At 38.9% G+C, this 20,814-nt stretch overlaps 1 protein-coding gene across 17 annotated transcripts in view; it reads left to right on the top strand.

Moving 5' to 3' along the window:
* The window catches only part of CALD1 (caldesmon 1), a 268,202-nt gene that overhangs the window by 238,517 nt on the left and 8,871 nt on the right, over positions 1 to 20,814 (top strand). For all 17 annotated transcript variants that reach the window (XM_072652672.1, XM_072652685.1, XM_072652680.1 and 14 more), the window contains 7 exons: positions 600 to 727; positions 7,346 to 7,607; positions 12,278 to 12,418; positions 14,821 to 14,864; positions 14,957 to 15,035; positions 17,223 to 17,360; positions 18,895 to 18,990. In XM_072652672.1, the coding sequence (XP_072508773.1) occupies positions 600 to 727; positions 7,346 to 7,607; positions 12,278 to 12,418; positions 14,821 to 14,864; positions 14,957 to 15,035; positions 17,223 to 17,360; positions 18,895 to 18,990 (888 nt within the window). The remainder of the gene's footprint in view (positions 1 to 599; positions 728 to 7,345; positions 7,608 to 12,277; positions 12,419 to 14,820; positions 14,865 to 14,956; positions 15,036 to 17,222; positions 17,361 to 18,894; positions 18,991 to 20,814) is intronic.

The following is a 20,814-nucleotide window of genomic DNA, read 5'->3' as shown; positions in this document are numbered from 1 at the left end:
AATAATTGTCAAAAAAAACAGCTGAAATAAGGTGGTATGGTCAGCTATATCAAAAAATGAGTCTGAAGAATTAGGTTCTAAGCCCTCAGTATGCCATTGGAGAGGTGTGTTGTATTTAGAATATCAGCTGCCATATACCTCAGTTTTCACAGTGGAAATAATATATAACAACCATCTGTCTGACATGGAGTTTAGGAGGATGAGTGAACTAGGACAGGGGAAATATATTAACCTCTTCACTAAAAGCTGGCATTTGTACTCAAGGCAATATTATCGTTACCATTGTCTTGAATTTATGTAGCACATTTTATCTGAAATTTTATACCTTCATCAAGTTGCTTAATTGTGAGGTAAATCAAATCATATGAAATAGTAAAAGCAATATCTTTCCATCTGTCCTCACTTCTCCATCTCCATCTTAAACCCACCCTCCTGTTGTCTCTTTGGAGCTGGCCAACCCAGCCAATAGACTCCCCATTCATTTATTTCTGCTTCATGTTTTCTGTTTGCCTGAAGTGAGAGGATCTTGTTTAGTCATCCTGACCAAAGCTTACCCAGATTTTGCTATTTTGTCTTCCTAACAATGTACTGTTTTATAGATCAAAGAAGAAAAGATCAACAAGGACAAGGGACCCAGTTGGGATCGCAAGAAAGGGTTTCCAGAAGTCAAATCTCAGAATGGAGAGCTTACAACTCATAAACTTAAACACACAGAGAATATTTTCAGGTAAGAGACAGAGACCATTTAGCAGTGTCTGCTAACTATGACCCTAGAAGTAATGAAATTAATTTCTTTTCTGAAAAGTAGAAACTAGTCTCACCAATTTATAGCAGAAGTCCTTAACTTTTTTTTGTGCCAGGTACACAAAAATGAAATCATTTTTGGTCTCAATGAACATGATCACATTTTGTTGAAGAAGACAACATACGCGTATAAATATATGCATAATAAATACAGTATTAATATAACAGTTTTTAGTGGGTGAGTACTTGTAGCTGAAAGGATTAGAAAAGGCTTCACGTAGAAGGAAGTACAAGGAGGTAAGGAATTCTGTGAGGCAGAAGTGAGGCGTAAGTACATCACAGGCTTGGGGAATGGCTGGTGCAAAGTCTTGGAGACCGCAAATGGAGTACCAAGTGTGAAGAGCAGCGAGCAGACCAATTTGGCTGGACCACAGAAGGCGAGAAAAGACGTACTATATAATGAGACTAAGAAGGGAGATGAGGTCAGGTTGTGAAACGCTTTGAAAGGCAGAGTTGATATTTTATCCCAGAGGCAATAGGGAACAACCGGATTTTATTGAGTAGAGGAGTAACAAGGTTAGACCCATGCTTAAGGAAAATACCACATCAGTAACCTCTGCCAACACAGACACCCTCAAAAGGAAGTCATGCTCCCTTTCTTCATATTTATCTTGTTCAATCCATTCTTGGTATTCCATCTACCTTGTCTGCTTCTACTCGTGTACTATTGAGAGGTTCTGGAAGAGGTGACGTGACTGTACTGACTGGATCCACTCCTGGGACCTCACTACAGCAAAGCACTTCTCCATAATTGATTCTCTATCCCACTCTCATCATGTCTTTCCAAACCTTCTCTTCTCCCCTCAAGTCTCCCACAGCATCTTCTCCCCACCCCCCACTTCCTTAACTGTGGTCCCTGTCTTATACTTACTTTACCAAAAATATTAAAGCCATTCTCCAAGTGTCCCCTTTTTTCTTCTCCTTCTCTAACACTTCATCTCATAACCCCTTGACATCATCCCCAACTCTGTACTCTTTATCCAGTCCCTAATGAAAAAGGGATAGAAAGAGGAAAAGGGGAAGGGAATACGCATCTATAGAGCACCTACTATGTGCCATGCACTGTGCTAAGCACTTTATAAATTGTATCTCATTTGATTTGAAGATGGCCCTTTGCACCAAAATTAACCCCATTACATGTACCCCGATTCACTCCTCTCCCATCTTCTCCAGCAGATTGTCTCCATTATTATCCTTCCTCTATAATCTTCAATCTCTTCCCCTCTACTGGTTCCTTCTCTGCTGCCTATAAACATGCCCATCTCCCCCATCCTAAAAAAAACCCAAAAACCAACCCTCCCTAGGTCCCAACATCTTTGTCAACTATCATCCTACCTTCCTCCTCTCTTTTTTAGTCAAACTCCCTAGGAAAAGTCATTTGTACTCAATTTCTTCACTTTTTCTTTTTCTCTCTTAACTCCCTGCAATCTCTCTCCTGACCTCATTACTCAACTGAAACTGCTCTCTCCAAATTTAGCACTGATCTCTTAATTGTGGAACCTTATCAACCTCTTCCCAATCTTCATCTTTCTTGATCTCTCTGAAGCACTTAACCCTATTTGTCTCCCTCTCCTCCCAGATACTCTTTCCTCTCTAGTTTTCATGATGCTGCTTTCTCCCAGTTCTCCTTGGGAGAATTCCCTGCCTGGTTTTTCTCAGTCACCTTTGTTGATTCATTATTCATGTCATACCAACTAACTTTGGATGTCTCCCCATGACTCTGACCAGGGCCTGCTTCTCTATTTTCTCTGTATTCATTCTCTGCTTCATGTCAGCTCCCATGGGTTCAATTATCATCTCTATGCCAATGATTCCCAGAGTTATGTATCTAGCCCTACCTATATACATATCCTATACACAAATGACTTTGTGTTTATTATATGTGCATGTATGTAAGTATGTATATATATTCATACATACAATCTGTATTGATTCGTATGTGTATTTGTGTATGTGTGTGTGTGATCATTTCATTTCCCCCATTAGGATGCAAGGTCTTTGAGAGCAGGGACTGTTTCATCTTTGGTTCCGTATTCCCAGAGCTTAGCATAGTTCCTGGCACATAATAAGTGTTTGTTCCTTAATTGCTTAGGTTAGCTGATTAGAATATAGTATTAATAAAGCTATGGGCATGAGTTCAGTCCTTATGCAGAACACTTGCACCTCTGGCCACTTTGCAGATATGTGATAGGAGATACCAAGACAGAAGAATGTCAGTAAGCCAGTTCAGTTCCTCACTTTGGGCAGATAACTCATGTTGTCATGTCCAAAGACATGTTCTAGGGATGATTGATAGCCAGATGGAAAAAAAAGAGTATGTGTGTGTATACACACATATATGTAAGTATATATTAATATATGTATGTATATATAAATATGTATCACTAAAGGACAATACAGTTTTCAGCCACTTAGGTCAGCTTCCTTATTTTACAGGCGAAAAAACTGAGGTTCAGAAATGGGCACATAGGTACTAAGTGGAAGAGACAGGGTTTGGACTCCAGATTCTATGATCATTTGGCTGCCTTATGCCACCTCCCTACATTGACTTCTGAACTCAAGGCATTGTCAAGTGAAAGAGTCACTTACCAGATACTGTCTCAGTTACTCTTTGTTTCTCATACCATTGCCCTTTGGTGCTGTGGAGATGATGGAGATATAACAAAGGGGAGTCTTTAAACTCTTCTCCCTGAGTCTGAGATGCAGATGAATCCAGTCTCCCTAAAATGCCACTTTTGTTGGAAAATTGAATCTGGTCCATGTAAAGGAGACCCTAGACAACACAAGGACGAAGTATATTCAGTGGTGGTTAGTTCTTGAAAGTAGGAAAGAGGCAGAAAGAAGTAGTGTTGGAGATCATACTCTGACCAAAAGTTGACAGTGGATAGTGGGCTTGGAAGCAGATTGGATACTGGAAGCCAAGATGTGGTCTCAGAGGGCAAGAAAATTATATTGCTTAATTGTCCAAAAGATGCTCTGTGTGCAGGAAAAGTTTGTTTATGAGAAAGGGGTGAAAAAGTTTCTGTTGGTAGGAAGCTAATTTAGCTAATAATCAGCTGACTGCCCAAAGGCTTCAGAGGAAGAATGAGGTAAGATTGCCCCTTCTGGAGAAACAGGAAACAATTAAATAGCCCACATCCTAAGAAAGGAGGTAGCAGGATGTCAGTGGCTGAATAAGGGGAATTCATCTTTCTGGCTCCTTCTCTTCAATGGACAAGAAAAGTTACAGAGACCAGAAGAAAAGAAAACTCCTATTATCTTATTTGTGAATTTGAGTAAGGTTCTGGCCAGAAAGGAGGAAGAACTTCCCTGAAAGGGAAAGTGGATCTTATTACAGAAGGTAGAGCACTGATTTTGGAGTTAGAAAGCTTGAGTTCAAATCCTTCTGAATCTGTTTTACCATCTGTAAGATGGGGGGGGGGGGGGGGGGTTGGACTCTAGCTCCTGAGGTCCCTTTCCTCCTCCAGATCCATGATCTTATGATATGCTCTATATGGGAGCAGGGACAGGAGAAAGAAGAGAGTCACCCACTTTCTCAGTTTTCTGATCTGGCTGGAAAGATTTAACTTCTGAAAAGAAAGCTGAGCACCATCTAGTGGTAGCACATGATCCCTTTGACCAGGAAAGGGACATTCCTTGATGATACAATCCCTATAGAGTGGTCAAGCTACCAAGGTCCTAGGAATAATGACAGAAACCTTCAAGTGAGAGATTCATCTTTCTTGGTAATAGAAGCCCTTGTAAACCAATTAAGCTCTAAAGTAGCCATGTTTCTATAACTAGGAAGTTGTCTTGAATTCAAAATGGTAGAAAGAAGTAAAAAGGCATAGGAATGGAAAAACATATCTGTAAGATGTCAGGTACCCTAGGGAATTCAAAATTACCCAGGAATGATGGAAGGGCATCTTTCGCTGATACAGGGAACCCCAGTGAGGAAATTCCCTCTAATGATGTAAATTGCACCTATTCTTCAACTTACTATCTAAGCAAGAGTTGCCTGGGACGCTCAAGGTAAAGTGCCTTGCCCAGCATCACACAGCCTATATATGTCAGTGGTAGGACTGGAACCCAGGGCTTCCTGATTCCAAGGCTAGCTCTCTAATCATCATTCCTTGTGGCTTTAGTATACATCTATATGTATGTACATGTATGTATATATGTGTACATATATTGCAACATAGATTACTTTCAAAGATAATCTTTCTAAGAGTTCTATACTATGTTTACATACATATGTTTATGTCCATGTGTTTGTATGTATATGCCTCATATATATGAGAAGCATTATGGCGTATTTGTTCTTTTTGTGGTTCAGTCATGTCCAATTCATCATGACCCCATTTGGGGTTTTCTTGGCAAAGATACTGGAGAGGTTTGCCATTTTCTTCTACAACTCATTTTACAGATGAGGAAACTCAGGAAACAACAGGGTGAAGTGACTTCCCTCAGGTCACACAGCTAGGAAGTATCTGAGGCTGGATTTGAACTCAAGAAGAGGAATCTTCCTGACTCCAGGCCTGGCACTCTATCCGCTGTGCCACCTAGCTGCCCAATGTGGGCTATTGTTATACAGCTATTCAGGTTAATTGATGATGCTTTCAATAATAACATGATTAGAGTTATATAAGTCATTTCATATTATATCTCTGTTTTTTTATTATTCAGATGACTTGTGGTGTGACAGGGTGCTAGATCTGAAGTGACAGGATACACATTGGAATCCCAGCTGTGTCGGTCCCCTGGGGGCTTTTTCTGGGCCTCAGTTTTCTCCTTTCCAGAATGAGGCTATTGGAATAGGAGACCTCCAGACTCCCTTCCAGTTCTCCAGCTGGGATTCCAACTTTATTAGGGTGGGGGGAGTGCTCCTCATTGCAGCCAGTCTCAGTGGAGAAGCAGGGACTTTTAAGTAGGGAATGAGTTGCATGAGGCTCAGAAAATTCAAATGATTTGCAGAGGCCGGATCTGAATCTAGGTCTTCACAGACACAATTGCTATACCATGCTACCCCTGCTGCTTTTTAGGAGAACATGTAAAACCTTCCAAATAATTCTCATGTAACCAGATTATAAATTTGAGGGACTCTTGCAGGATACCTCAAAACACCATCTTTTTATAGTTCCCTATGCTACAGCAATGTCATTAAGGTCTTTATCAGTCCTTAAGATCTGTTCTGCTCAGCAGAGACAGGCCCATGCTCTTCATATAGACTTATATGGCAATCCTTCCTTGCCAGATGGATACTTTTCTCTCAGATAATGGGACCAGATGAAACCCTTCAACTTCAGACCTCCTTTCTCATAGATTCTTCTCTTGGGGGGTTGTACTTTCAGTAATACTTACAGAAACAAGGTTAGATGTCCAGTCCCTCTTTCTTCTAACTGAAAGTTAGATTCCTATCTCCTAATAAATTGATTTTGACAAAGGACAGCGTACTTCAGAACAAGCAGGAACACAGTTTGAAACCCCATATCAGGACAAAAGTTACTTCCCATTCTAACAGGCTGTGATTTTATGGTCAGAGCAGTTCAATGTTTGTGATGGTGTTGACCACTAATGGAGAGGAATGAAAAAGTTGTGGGATGGGCATGGATACTGCTTCTTGGAAAAATGAGGGGGTTGGATGGAGAGGATTTCTAAAATCTCTTCCAGCTCTAAAATTCTGTGAAATAGAACCCACAGGTTGACAGAATTTCAATACCAGTAATGATGAGAATGATGATAATAATAGTTCGTATTTATATAGCACTTTTAAGCTTTGCAAAGGAAGAAAACAAGCATTTATTAGGCACCTCCTCAGCACCAGACACTGTTAAGTGCTTTATAAATATTACGTTATTTGGTCCTATGATGGAGTACTACAATTTCCATTTTACAGATAGTTAAAATGAAGGATCAGAAAGATTAAGGGAACTGCCCAGAGTCACAAAGTTAGTAGGTGTCTGAGGTAGAATTAGGAATCTAGATGTTCCTAATTCCAAATCTAGAGTTCGAGAGAACCGAGTGCCTGTATGTTATTAATGAGCAGTAGACAAATGATCCAGGAAACTGGCAGCACTACATTCTGCACAAGCCAGAAACCCAATTCCAAAGCAAGTGAATTTATTTTAGTGTTCCAACCTGCCCTGCATGCACACCTAAGGGCTCCTTTCACCTTATGCCATGTAGTTTCATTTATTCAGAATATCCTGAACTGTGGTTACTCTCAGGGGCCACCAATATTTTTTTTAACAGATGACCTTCCAGAGTGCCACGCCTATGGCTTTCTTTTAGTGATGCTGCTAGGGATTTCGGTTCAAGTAGAAGAGGAGGCTAATTGGTAGTGACATTTTTAAAAAATGCAATTTATTTTATTTTATTTTTTAAGTTTTACATATTTATATATGTGTTTTATATTTATACTTATAAATTTCAATTTGTTTTAATAAATAAATTGGTGGCATCCCTCAAGTCATACTGAGCAGGCAGCCACCTAAGCTGCCTATGTGCAGAGTTTGCTGAGGCTGTTGTCTATAAAAGGTTTTCCTTCTGGTTTCCCTTGTAGTCGAAGTGGTGGGAAAGGGAGTGTGGACACCAAGGAGGCTGAGCCCACATCCCAAGTGGAGGCTGGCAAGAGGCTGGAGGAGCTGCGCCGCCGCAGGGGTGAGACAGAGAGCGAAGAGTTTGAGAAGCTAAAACAAAAGCAGCAGGAGGCCGCCTTAGAGCTTGAAGAGTTGAAAAAGAAGAGAGAAGAACGTAGGAAGGTTCTGGAGGAGGAGGAGCAGAGGAAGAAGCAAGAGGAGGCTGAGAGAAAAGTCAGAGAGGAGGTAATAATGGAGTGAGAGGAGTTAATAATGGAGTGAGAGGAGTGAGCTGACTTAAAGCAGAGTGGAAAGAGCCTTAACCCACCACCCAGGCACCAGCCCAGGGATTAATCTCCTCTCCCCACCTCCAGATACCTTAAAAGCCCACACCTCCCTCATTATTTCATTCAGCAAAGAGCTTTAAATATTTTTAAGGGTCATTGTGTTTGTCCTTTGTTCGCCATGACAAGATGATGACATGACTTGCAGCTGACTTTGATTTGAGTGAGGGAGGGCTGTGCAAGGTCACCAACCTCACTTTCTTCTCCTGAGCCATCTGGATCCAGTGACCAGATATTCATGGCTGGAGATGGGCCCAGGATGCAATGTGCGACCCTAGTCCTTTCCGGCTAAGGTCTTATCTCATTCTCACTTTGAGTGAGATACACATTCAATGAATAGGCTTCTTTAAGTAGTTGCTCAAGGGATGGCATCTTTAATAAAAAGAAAAATCGAATTGGGAGAAGACCCTCAGGATTCCTGGGTAAAAGAGAAACAATTACTATTTAAATTTAAATACTAAATAAAGAACAAAACTGTTTTCAGCAAAACTTCAAAGAGAACATGTAATCAGAAAGTTCAGAAGAATGCATGTATTATGTGAATTTTCCTTAATCCTTCTAAGAACAACTATAGGGCTGATGATGTAGATCTGTTGTTTCATTAAGTCTGAATGGAATAAATTTCTGTTCATTCTAGAATTATATAGTAAGTTATTCAGACCCAAGTCTTTTTCATTGCAGTCTTGTGCTTTCTACTCCAAATATGTTATCTGTTCTGAACTTTGTTCAGACAGTACATGAGTTTATCAAGCTGCTCATGTTGGAATATTTTACAGTGTACACCTGTATGTCCTATACCCCCTAATGCTGTGTAGATTATATGAGATAACTGACAGTTTTTAAAGGTAAAGAGCAGTTGAACAGCTGGAAACTGATCAGCCAGCTACGTGATTTCTAAAAAGCAATGGTCACAGATAAATTATCAAGTAACTGTTGGTAACTAAAACCCACAGGCCAAATGAATTGAAGAGTATGATAAGTACTCTTTTCCTTAATTAGGCTCCCCACTCAAATAAAAAGTCTGTAGAGCTTCTTCCTTCTCTTCCCTTCTTATTTGTCCTTTTTTTCTTTCTCCCTCCCTTCTCCTGCTCCCATTTTACTCCTGCCCTTCTCCAACCATCAACTAGCCATAATTTGAATCAAAATATATTTTAAAGCATTTTGTTCTTTTTATTGAAGAAAGCTTTAACCCTTTATTTATCCTATCCTTAATCTTAAAACCAAGTAATTCAAACTTTTAATATTTTGTTACTCAAAGAAACCCTACAAACTTAATTTTTTTTGCTTATATGGCCCTCCCTATGTTTGATGTTTTCTTTTTTAATCATTTTAAATTTATTACTTATTTTCAGTGTTCAACATTCACATCCATAAGATTTTGAGTTCTAAATTTTCTCCCTTTCTCTCCCCTCCAAAACAGTATGCATTCTGATTACCACTTCCCCTAATCTGCCCTCCCTTCTATCACACCCCTCCCTTCTCTTATCCCCATCCCCTCTATTTTCTTATAGGGCAAGGTAGATTTCTATACCCCATTGCCTGTATATCTTATTTCCCAGGTGCATGTAAAATATGTTTGACTTTTTCCCCCACCAATTCAATAGTCTCAAAATTAAAAAATGTTGCCTATTCCATCTAATGTAAATCTGGTCTCATCAACTAATACCTGCAAGCATAAATCATGCAGTAAGGGCAAAGTCATCCAGGGTGAGAAGGTTCCCCAAACCAGTGCCTCCCTTTTATCTGTTTAGCAAGCCTTTTAAAATTACCTAACCAAAAGCATTTCACACTCTCCCAAAAGCCAACTGGCATGAAGAGCAATTCAGCTTTGAAATCTTGTGGGATCCTAAAAAATAGCCACTAGACCAATATTCTTAGCCACAGGATTTTATTTTCCATTTTCCTAAGCCAAGATTGACTATTTGTTGGAAATGGGGCACTGTGGGACACAGGTTTACTGTTCACCCACCATAAAACATGGGCCAAAACATATAATATCTTTATAACATAGTTCTCTCAGCAAGATGAGATTAATCATATGTACCACCTTCCCATGTCACAGAGGTATAATGAAGCTAATATAAAGACTACAGTAGCTCTTTAGGAAGGAAAGTAGCAAATCACACTATGAAAGTTTATCCAACAACAAACAACCCATTTGTATTTTGTGAGCACCCCTTATGTGTACAGTACAATACTGGTTCCCATGAAAAAATGCAGTAATATATGTGTGCCCAAGAAGCTTACAGCCTAAGAATGCTGAGGAAACAAGACTAACACTGGAAATGAATAGCAAATGATACAAATCTAATCAGAGCTTAGTTATGTGATATAGGACACTGAGCTAAAAGTAATGAGATTTAATATAGTATGATAAAAGTAAAGAATTAGTTGCTTGAGCATCAGGTGGGGGAAACCTGACTTGGCAACAGTTCATTCATTTCAGCGAATATCAGCATCTCTTATGGTTAATGCTCTGGAGGCACAGAAGAAAAGCAAAGTGGTCTTTACCCTCAAGAAGCTTACATTATGCTGGCATCATACAACATATGCACAGATATGTTAATACAAAGTAATTAGGAGAGGGGAAGAGCATTTATGGAAAGTGAAAGAATCAGAGAGAAGATCTGGGAGTTTTATTTGAGCATGAACCTAATGACATCTATCTCTTACAGGGATATTTTGAGAATCAAAGGACAGGATATATAGAGAGTGTTTATCAATCCTTTAAGAACTATACAAATGCTAGTTATTGTTACTATAATAATAATGACAGAGCTAATATTGCCAATGAGATGCAAGTGCCAGGAAAGCTAATGTCACCTTAGGTGGCACTAGTAGAAATATGGTGTGCAGGTCTTGGGAATAGTGGTCTCGTGGTACTTTATGTTAACCTGACCACATCTGGTGAATTATGTCCAATTATAAATATCATGTTTCAAGGCTGATGTTCATAAATTCATCCAAAGGAAGACAGAGAGGATGATAAAAATCCCAGGACTAGACTCGTGTCTAAGGTTCCATCGAATACTAATTGCCTCTGAGTCTAGAAACCAATCCAAAGGAATTTGAGGTGGAGACAAATGGTTAAAGAATTGTCATGTTCTTAATTGCTGTGGAAGGTAGAAATAGGACTAATATGAAAGCACAGTGACCTTGGAGATTGGAGAGGTGAATTAGCATCCTTACTCAAATAATCATAAGTAAGCTGTATGACCTTAGGCAAGTCATTCAAATTCTGTAGGCTTCAATGTTTTCATCTATAAAATGAGGATACCCATTCTCAAATTATCTGCCCCATAAAGTCACTTTGCAGAAAGCACTTTAAAGCACTGAAAGTTATATTATTGATATGTAAAGAGGTAGAATTGAGTTCAACATACAGAAAAACCTTCTAAAAATTAATGCCATTGTTGAAAGACACTAGATAATGACCTACCAGGAATTCTGCAGAAGGGTGGGAAATGAGACTACGTGACCTCTAGGTATCTTTATCCCTAGGATTCTAATGGAGGAATTGGGTCATTCTTTTTTGGTAGAGACAGTCAGAGTTAAGCCACTTGTCCAGGGTCACACAGCTAGTAAGTGAGGCTGGATTTGAACTCAGGTTCTACTGGCTCCAGGGCCAGTGCTCTATCCTCTGAGTTACCTAGCTCCCCCAAACTGAGTCATTTTTTATTACAAATTTAAATACTGGCATCAAAAACCATCAACTAAGATACAAATCAAGGGATAAAATCTTCTCCCAAATCCTATGTCTTTAACAAAACAACACTAAGCAAATTAGCAAAATAGAAATAAAGAAATGTTTCTTTGGATTAAGCCTTGAGGAATTTCAATAGGTTGAGGAGAAAAGAGAAGACAGTCTCAGCAATGGAGAAAATGAAGAAAGTCAGAAAGGCAATCATTGGTGGGAATTTAAATATTTCTAATATTCTCAATTTATAGTAGGTTTTACATATTTTTTTATAATAACCATGTCAATCAAAAAATCTTCTTTCAATAAATGAATCAATAACTTTTGAATGGTTTAGACACTATAATTCTGAAGCCACAGGAGTGAGGGTAGTCTGGACCTGTGGTTTCATTGATGTCACTTCCAGTGAGGAAACCCCTTCCATCAATACCAAACAACAGCCTGCACAGTGTAGCCTTCAGTGCCTAGAGCACTGAAAAGTTAAGTGACTTTCCTATAACACACAGCAAGTATGTCATAAGTAAAATCTGAACCCTGGCCTTCCTGGACTCCCAGGCAGATCCTGTATCCAATATATCATGTTGTCTCCTATTGAAAAATATTATAAAAAGAAGAAGATCTTATATCTGAATAGCAATTTACAAATCACATTTATATACCCTGTCTCATTTTATCTTTACAACAACCTTGTAAAATAGGCAAGGCCAGGTGTTACCTCCATTTTATAGATGACAACTGAGGATCAATTACAGTTACAGGAATAGACCCAGGTCATATATAATTAGTAAAGGCCAGAGCTGGGACTAGAACTCAAGTTTTGAACTTCTCCTTTTACCTTGAAGTTATTGCATTTTTCATATGTTGCTTCTTTCTAGGAGGAAAAGAGGAGACTGAAAGAGGAGATTGAAAGACGAAGGGCAGAGGCTGCTGAGAAACGCCAGAAAATACCAGAAGATGGACTATCGGATGACAAGAAACCATTTAAGTGTTTCACTCCTAAAGGCTCATCGCTCAAGGTAGCTTTTCTACTACAAGAAACCTCATCTTTTTAATTTCAGTCTATGGATTATCCAAGTCTTCTGTTCCTTTTCCTACCTTTCAGTAATCACCCTGTAACTATTTCATAGTTTGTAAATGTCTTTACCAAATGAAGGACAGTGAAAAAGAAAATGGTGACATTAAAATCTGTTATGTATTTGTAGGTTAGGTATAAGCTGAAATGGATCTTGGAGATTATCTGTGGTTTCTTCTGATCTGTGTCATCCCTTTTCCTCAAGATGAGGCCACTGCAATAAGTGGATAAGGCAGACACAAACATATAAATATAATTCATCTGTCTCTGAGCCTTGCTGCCTCTTCATTGCTTTGCAATTAAGAAATGCTACAGGTAGAATTTTAAGACTATGGCCATGGAGGGGAGTTATAATGGCATCTGGAGAAAGCATCTTCCTCCAGGATCAAACTGGTCCTACCATTGCATTCACTCCACACAGCACCTGATTTTTCAGTCCTAAAAAGAGAGCTTCTCCTTAGTACTGAAGTCTCAATATCCACCACAACTGGAAAAATAAGAGCCACATCTAATGTGGACCTTTAGAAAAGAAAATAGGCCATCTGTTCTGCTCTTTGCCAGTTTCATTGGCAGAAGGAAATAGTGTCATTTAGTGAGAGAAGGAAAGAGAGCTGATGGAATTTTGGGAAAGTAGGAAGAGGAGCTCACAGTCATTCCACTCATGGAAGCAGTGGCTCATTGTTATAGACAGCTATCAAAGGGAAACAGGAACTGAAATTAAAGGACTAGAATTCAAATTCTGACTCTGGTTTTCTTTCTGTATAACATTTTTCTGGGCCTCATCTGTAGAATGAGAGTGTTGGAGAAGATGGCCTTTAAAGACCTTGCTTGTTCTGACTCTGTAAACCTATGATTAATTTCCATTGAGTACCCGGAACAGAACTTTGCCCACAGTTGGTACTGAAAAAATAAATATGTAATTCAATAAACATTTATTGATGAATAAGTCCATAGAGATTAGAACCTTTACCTTGTTTCCTTTACATCCTCCGTCTGATGATTGGGAAGTTTCCATTTTAGCAAGTGAAATTTGCATCTTTACACTTTTCACATATTATTCCTAATGTGATCTTTGGAGTCATGTGGAACAAATCTGCTTCCTCTTCTATGTGATGGTCCTTCAGATATTTAAAGATAACTATCATGTTACTGAGATGTGTGTATCTGCGTACACTAAAGTCCTCTGCAGGGACACTACTAATGGGTTCCAAGAAATGGCTATGGGATAAATAAAGACATAAAAGACTCAGTTACTCTCAATGTCCCCATTGTGTTTAAAATCCAGGAATAGGCTTTGTAAACTGTAGTGCTATACAAATAAATATAAGATGGTATGGTAAAACAAGGATTATAATAGGCATGTGCCCAGCATGGTGAGGTACCCAAAAGAATTATAAAGTCTGGTCCCCGCCTACAAGGAACTTGTGATCTAGTTAAAGAAAAAAGACGAATCTGTGAAAAACAATTAGAGAACAATATAAGGTACTATATAGAGGCAGTATAATATAATGGTTTGGAATCAGGAAGACCTGGATTCAAGTCCTGTCACTGAAAGGTACTGGCTGTATGACCCTGAGCAATGCATTTATTCTCTCAGTGCCCTTGACAACTCTTCAAGACTTTTAATTGCAGAATAATGATCTATCTGCATTGGTGGAGGGAGCTTCTTCCCTGGAAATTCCTTGTACTAAAGAAATCAGAGTAGACCCAAAAAAAAAAATCCATTATAGTAATATAACATAATTTGTACAAGCCCAGAGTGTACATGTCCAAGCATCTTTCTGGAGGATAGTGGTGGGGGATGGAGAAGAGAGGAAGCATATACAGCACACTTTAAAATTTAATCTGCATTCTTCATATTTTCTCCATTACTTTCTTAAGTCTAGACAATCAACAAAGCAACACATCAAGCCATGATTTGTAGCATTTGTTGATTTGCAAAACATAAATGCTCACACTGAAGAAAAAAAAAAGGGATAGTTCAAACTGGCTCCAGCTTGATCCAGTTCCTGGATTGAGTACTTTTTAATCATTGGACATACAAATTTTTCCCAATTATTTTCTACTAAAAATAAAACACCTCTGAAGATTTTTGTGCAAATAGGCCCTTTTTTCCTTTTCGTGATATCTTTCGGATGAAGTTTTAGCAATCAATCGCTGTCAAAAGATACAATCAGTTTTGTATAGTTTTGTATTGTTTGCTTTAAAAATCTATCCTAAATCCCACCAACAGTCTTAAGTATTTTTTCTTATCAAGAGTTGAATGGTGGCAGGAACAAGAAATATGTTTTAAGTGTGAAGGAAATAGCAACAAATATTAATTGCATTTACTTTTTCTACTTCTAGATAGAAGAAAGGGCAGAATTTTTGAATAAATCCGTCCAGAAGAGGTATACATATATGTGTATATTTCATTGTTTGTCTGAGAGCAGTGATGCCCATATGGATACTGTAAGACTGTCTCCTCTCTTTTTTTAAACAGTGGTGCCAAGTTAAGTCACCCTACAGCAGTTGTCTCCAAGATTGACAGCAGACTGGAACAATACACCAGTGCAATTGAGGTAACTCTTGTCCTAAATTATTTTTTTTGTTCATCCAACAAATAGAGTGATCATCCTACTGATGCGAAAAAAAAAAAAAACATGGAGTAAATGGAAAAACACTTGTTGAGAGGCTCAGTAGAAGCAGTGATAACTTCCAATATCCAGTTAATGATTTAGTTATTAAAAAGGTTTTTACTCTTATGTTTGGCTATGGCAGGAAAAGCCCATCTGAAGTAGTGAAAAATACGAACTACAAAATAATTTTAAGTAAATATAGCTTTGTTTCTTTCTATCTGAGTTGATTTTAGGTAGTAGTTAGCCCCCCCAAAAATTATAATTGTGGATTTATGTATGGAGGAGACCCCAGAGGACATTTAGTTCAAACTATACCCCAATTATGTAACACCCCCAAAAAATGGTTTCTAGATTTTACATGAACAAATACTTACAGTGTTGTGAAGTACTCTGTACCCTGAGAGAGACCATTCCAATTTTGGATAATCTTTTGAAAGTTTTTCTTACTTATGATTATAGTTTTCTATAAATATTCACCACTATATCTTTCACTATTGGTTCTAGTTCTGCCCGCTATTGTAAAGCAAAGTTTAATTCTTTTTTACATGAAAAACATTTTAGACATTTGAAGACAGCAATTATAAATTCGTTAGTCTTCTGGCTAAACATTCTCAATTCTTTCGACTCTTCCTCCACTGCCATGCTTACCAGTCTCTCACCATCATGATCCCACCCTCTTCTACTCATACTCGAATTTGTTAGTTTCCCTTCAAAAATGTGTAATCCAGAGCTGAACATAATACTACATCTGTGGTCTGACCAGAAATACATGCGTTCATATGAATCTAATTCCTCTCTTACTTACTCTGGACATTTTATTTTTTAATGAATGGCTAAGATACCTTTTCTAATTAGCACTATGATTTATATACTCAGTTAATATCTTTAGGTCATTATCATCATTACCATCATCTTCATATTATTAGCATTTATAATAATAGTAATTCATAGTAATTAGTAATATTATAGTAATTATTAGCATTTATAATAATAGTAATGATAGTAATTCACATTCACATTTCACTAACATTTTGAGAGCTATAAACTATTTTTTCACAACAACCCTTTGTGGTAGCTTATTTATTTTCATTTAATTATTCCAGTTTCAAAACTGAAGAAACTATGGCTCATAGAAAAAGTTAATTGGCCCATTTTCCTGCTTAGCCAAATTTTAATCTAGACCTCTTGACTCCCAAATTTAGTCCTCTTTCCTGAACATACCATATTATTTTCTTAAGTAGTTTAACCAAGCCTCCTACAGTTGTATTCATACTTAGTTTGCCTAATAAAACCTTTGTTCATATGTATTTAGTGACAAAAATGTACAATTGTAACAAAGTAGTCTATGCCTGGTGTCCATATTGATTTTAATTACCCCAAATTCAAAATTCCTATGATTGTAAGCTTCTTGTGGTCAAAGATCACTTCTGATGTTTTCATGTCCCCTAGGTACCTTAAGATGGCAAGGCAGTAGGCCTTAGAGTCAGGGAGGCCTAAATTCAAGTCCTATCCCTGACACAGATTGGTTACATGGTCTTGATTAAGCAAATTAATCTTTCCATGTCCTAGGCAACTCTTTAAGACAATAAATTGCAGTGTGCAGTAGAAGGAATTTCCTAACCACAAGTTCGCTGAAGTGAAATGAAATCATAGTTCTGGTCCCACCAAAGAAGTACCTAACTTAACAGTGGAGTCCTAATTATTGAATTTACTTATGTAATTCTTCTCTCCCTCCTCTCTTTTAGTAGACATTTTACTGCAAAAAATAAAGGGAAAATTCTACTCATGAAATATATTCCTGCCAAATGGAAACTGTTGACAGAATAAAGCAAGGAATATGATTCCATGCAGTCAAGAATATAATTTTAAAATTTATCTCATATACTTTTTCACCACTGGTGGAAGGAGTCTTTTTGTGGTAAAACTGCAATCTGAGGGAATGTGTTGCCCAGACTAAACCAGTGCCATCCATATAGGAAATGGAGTCCCCAGTGGTATATGGGCTAGATCAGATGATGTCTCAGGATGAAGGAATTTTAAAACAATTACTTTTAGGGAGAAGATATCCTAGCTGTAAATTTCAGGAAGTCAATTTATCCACACTGAACTCAAATAATTCTCCCTCATCAGGGCACAAAGACTTCGAAACCGACTAAGCCAGCAGCCTCAGATCTACCAGTTCCTGCTGAAGGAGTCCGTAACATCAAGAGCATGTGGGAGAAAGGAAACGTGTTCACCTCCCCCACTGGGACAGGCACACCAAATAAAGTGAGTTTGATCAGTTGTGTGCCTTGTTTCATTTTTCAGCATTAATCATTGCGCCAGTCATAGTACCAGCAAGAGAGAGAAAGAATTCTCATGAATGAATTCCTTTAAAAAGTTTTTTTTCACGATGACCAAACTCCAAGGATGCGTTCACCAATATAGACTATATGATGTATATTGACTGTAACACTTTAAATTACACTTCCAGGTTTGGCAGTCTCTCTCTGCAGGGGAAAAAAGTCAAGATAATATAAGTGCAATAGAACAGTTTGTAGCATTCAAGACCTAGTATGTGATATAGTTGTATGAAAAGATAAACATTGTATGATTGGGATACAATCATGGGATCAGAGAGCTGAAAGAAACCTTTGAGGTTATCTAGTTCAATGATATTTTATAGATGAAGACACTGAAGCCAAGAGAGGTTGTTGTTTCTGACTCTTCATGATCTCATTTGGGGTTTTCTTGGCAAAGATACTGGAGTGATTTGCCATTTCCTTTTCCAGTTCATTTTACAGAAGAGGAAACTGAGGCAAACAAGGTTAAGTGACTTGCCCAGGGTCACAGAGCTAGTAAGTGTCTGAGGCCAGATTTGAACTAAGGAAGATGAGTCTTCCTGATTCTAAGCCTGTCCCTCTATACACTGTACCACCTATGAAGTGATCCCCACTAATTAGTGACTGAGACATTTGAACTGTCTACTGGTGAGCTGCTAGGTTCACTAAGAATAGGGCACTGGACCCGGAGATAAGAACACCTGAGTACAAATGTAGCCTCAGGTGCTTATTGGCCATGTGACCCCATGCAAGTTACTGAACCTCTCAGCCTCAGTTGCCTTCTCTGTAAAATGGGAATAATAATAACAGCACCTGTCTCCCAGGTTATTGTGAAGATAAAATGAGATAATATGTGTAAAGCACTTTGCCAACCTTTAAGTGCTAAGGAAATGCTGTTGTTATCCATATAAGTCCTGCCCATGCGCTCTCCTCCCTCACTATACCAGATTGGGACTTTAAAAACATTGACACTACTCTGACAATTTTTCATTCGGTTATAGTGAAGATAGAGTATGTTTCCAGCCAAGCCTGGGACACCTTGCTGCTTAGTCATGACTGCAGATCAGTGGAGAGAATGCCCAGATCTCGCCAAAAAGGAAATTCTCTAGAGTCTCTGGGAAGGCAAGCAGGAAATCAGGGACATGTCAAGGACCCAGTTTCCCCTACATGTTTGCAGCAGCCAGTGTGTCTCTCTCTGTGTCTCTGTGTTCCTGTCTCTCTTTCTGTCTTCTTGTCTCTATCTCTCTCTCTGTCTCCTTCTCCCTCTTTCCTCCCACCTCCCTTAATGGGTCTAGACTAAGTCTGGAAGAGAGTCTGGAACCACATGTGACTCCTGAAAAAGGAATTTCTCTCTTCTCCAAGACTTTCCCACTAATCCCCAGCTAAGTAGCCACACACAGAATACTCCAGACTTAGTCAGAAACCAAGGTTATGTCCATTTTAAGTATCTTAAACATTGTGTGCTTAACCCTCTTTCACAGGAAACAGCTGGCTTGAAAGTGGGGGTTTCCAGCCGCATCAATGAATGGCTAACTAAAACTCCAGAAGGCAACAAGTCACCTGCTCCTAAACCTTCTGTAAGTGCAGCTTACAAGTTTTGGTGAATTTCTTTACACTTTCTCTTTTTCAAGCAGGTTAGAGGAAAAGAAGACAATTTAATTTGATAGGGGAAAGAACAAAGTGATTCTATTTTCTTCTAATAAATTATCAGGTACCAGAGGACCTCAGCTACAGCCTTAAGGATACTGGTCATGAGATTTTTAGAATTTAGAACCGGAAAGGATTCTTAGTGTACTATTCCCTTGAGAAGGAAACTGAGGCCCAGAGAGTTGGCATGCCTTGCTCAAGGTCACACAGCCAGTATGACCTTGAGCAAATCATTTAGCCTCAGCTTGCGTCAGTTTCCTTATCTGTAAAATGCAAATAATAATTGTGCCTACCACCCAAGGTTGTTGTGAGGATCAAATGAAATAATTGCAAAGTTTAGCATCTTGTTGGAAAGAATAATAGTCAAAGGAAGAGGCTAACATTTAGCTCCTGTCCTCCACAACAGCCACAGGCCACCTGCCTGCCCTGCCCCCACTCCCTCCACTTTGTCTAGCTCTCCACACTAGACTGTATTCTCCTCTGCAGCGAGCTCTAAGTCACAGAGTGACCTAGGCCAGAGAGAGGAAAGGAGGAAAGCTCTTCCTACCTCCTACACAGTTGTCTTGAGGGTTCATTTGGGCCTGGAGCAAAAAAATTTCCATGTAATCTCTGGGTTAGGAGCCCTTTTGGAATCTTGAGCAAGCATACTAAAGAGCAAGCTGTAGTTCAAAGATGTGAAAGGAAAGGCATCAAAGCAAGAGATCATGTCTTCAAAGTATTATTGAGACACCGTTGTCAGCTACTCCAGTCTCCTTCCTACTGTCGTACGAGAAATAATTATATAGAAAATCCAGACATAGCTATCGAAAATCTGTAATCAACAAACATGTATTAGGCACCTAATATGGGTCAGGCACTGATAAAGGTTCTAAGTATAGAAATACAATAAGTGAGATATTCCCTGATCACAGAGTTTACATTCTACCCCAAATACAGCAGGATGGATGAGTGGTGGCCAGAGAAGTAAGTTTCAGTCTCAGGAATTATGCATAGACCTGTACAGAACAGTGGTACATACCCTTGGTACATGGTACATAGTGCCATACCCTTGCCAGTAGCAATGTTAATATGATTTGATTATTGGTCCCTGAGTAAGAGGTAAAAGAAAAACAAGGTGTTGTGGGATGAAAATGAATACACAAGAGCAGCTGGGGAAATGACAAGATACTCACTCTGAGTAGACCCTAATTTTCTGGTGCATGGCTAGGTGAGATTAAACTGGGACAGGCTAGATAGAGGGCTGAGGCAAAGACTGACTCAACCTCTAATACTAGCGGGTCTTCCTCAGAACTAGCCCTAAAAATAAATGCATTAACTCCCCTTGGAAAGTGGTGGGGAAGTCAGGGCTCTGAAATTCCGTGTAGTTACTCCCAGTGAAAGGAAATAGACAGTGTCAGGAGAGATGGCAAGATGTCTGTGTTGGCTTGTCCTGGTCCCCTGGTGATGATTGGATGGGATCATACTAGAAACACCTGTCTGATTTATCTGAGGAAAGAATCTGAACTGAGAGAGTTTCTGGTGGGGTATGGTCTCCTCTGTGCCCAAGATACCATGTTTTAGCACCTTCCCAGATGGGATGGGAAGAAAGTTTTCTTCATATTCTATTGCCTCATCAAAGCATGAAGGTAACCCTGGGTTCTTGAGGACTATGCCAGCAAAGCACAGGCTCTGACAAGTCCTACTGAACTAAAAAATCTTTGAGTATATACCCAGAAATTCAGTCTGAAGGTTGGTCAACGTCTGAGGAGCCTCAT

This window comes from Notamacropus eugenii, chromosome 3, assembly GCF_028372415.1.
Source record: "Notamacropus eugenii isolate mMacEug1 chromosome 3, mMacEug1.pri_v2, whole genome shotgun sequence".
NCBI lineage: Eukaryota > Metazoa > Chordata > Mammalia > Diprotodontia > Macropodidae > Notamacropus > Notamacropus eugenii.
The sequence above is the reverse complement of the archived record's forward strand: the minus strand, read 5'-3'. Positions and strand labels throughout refer to the sequence as shown.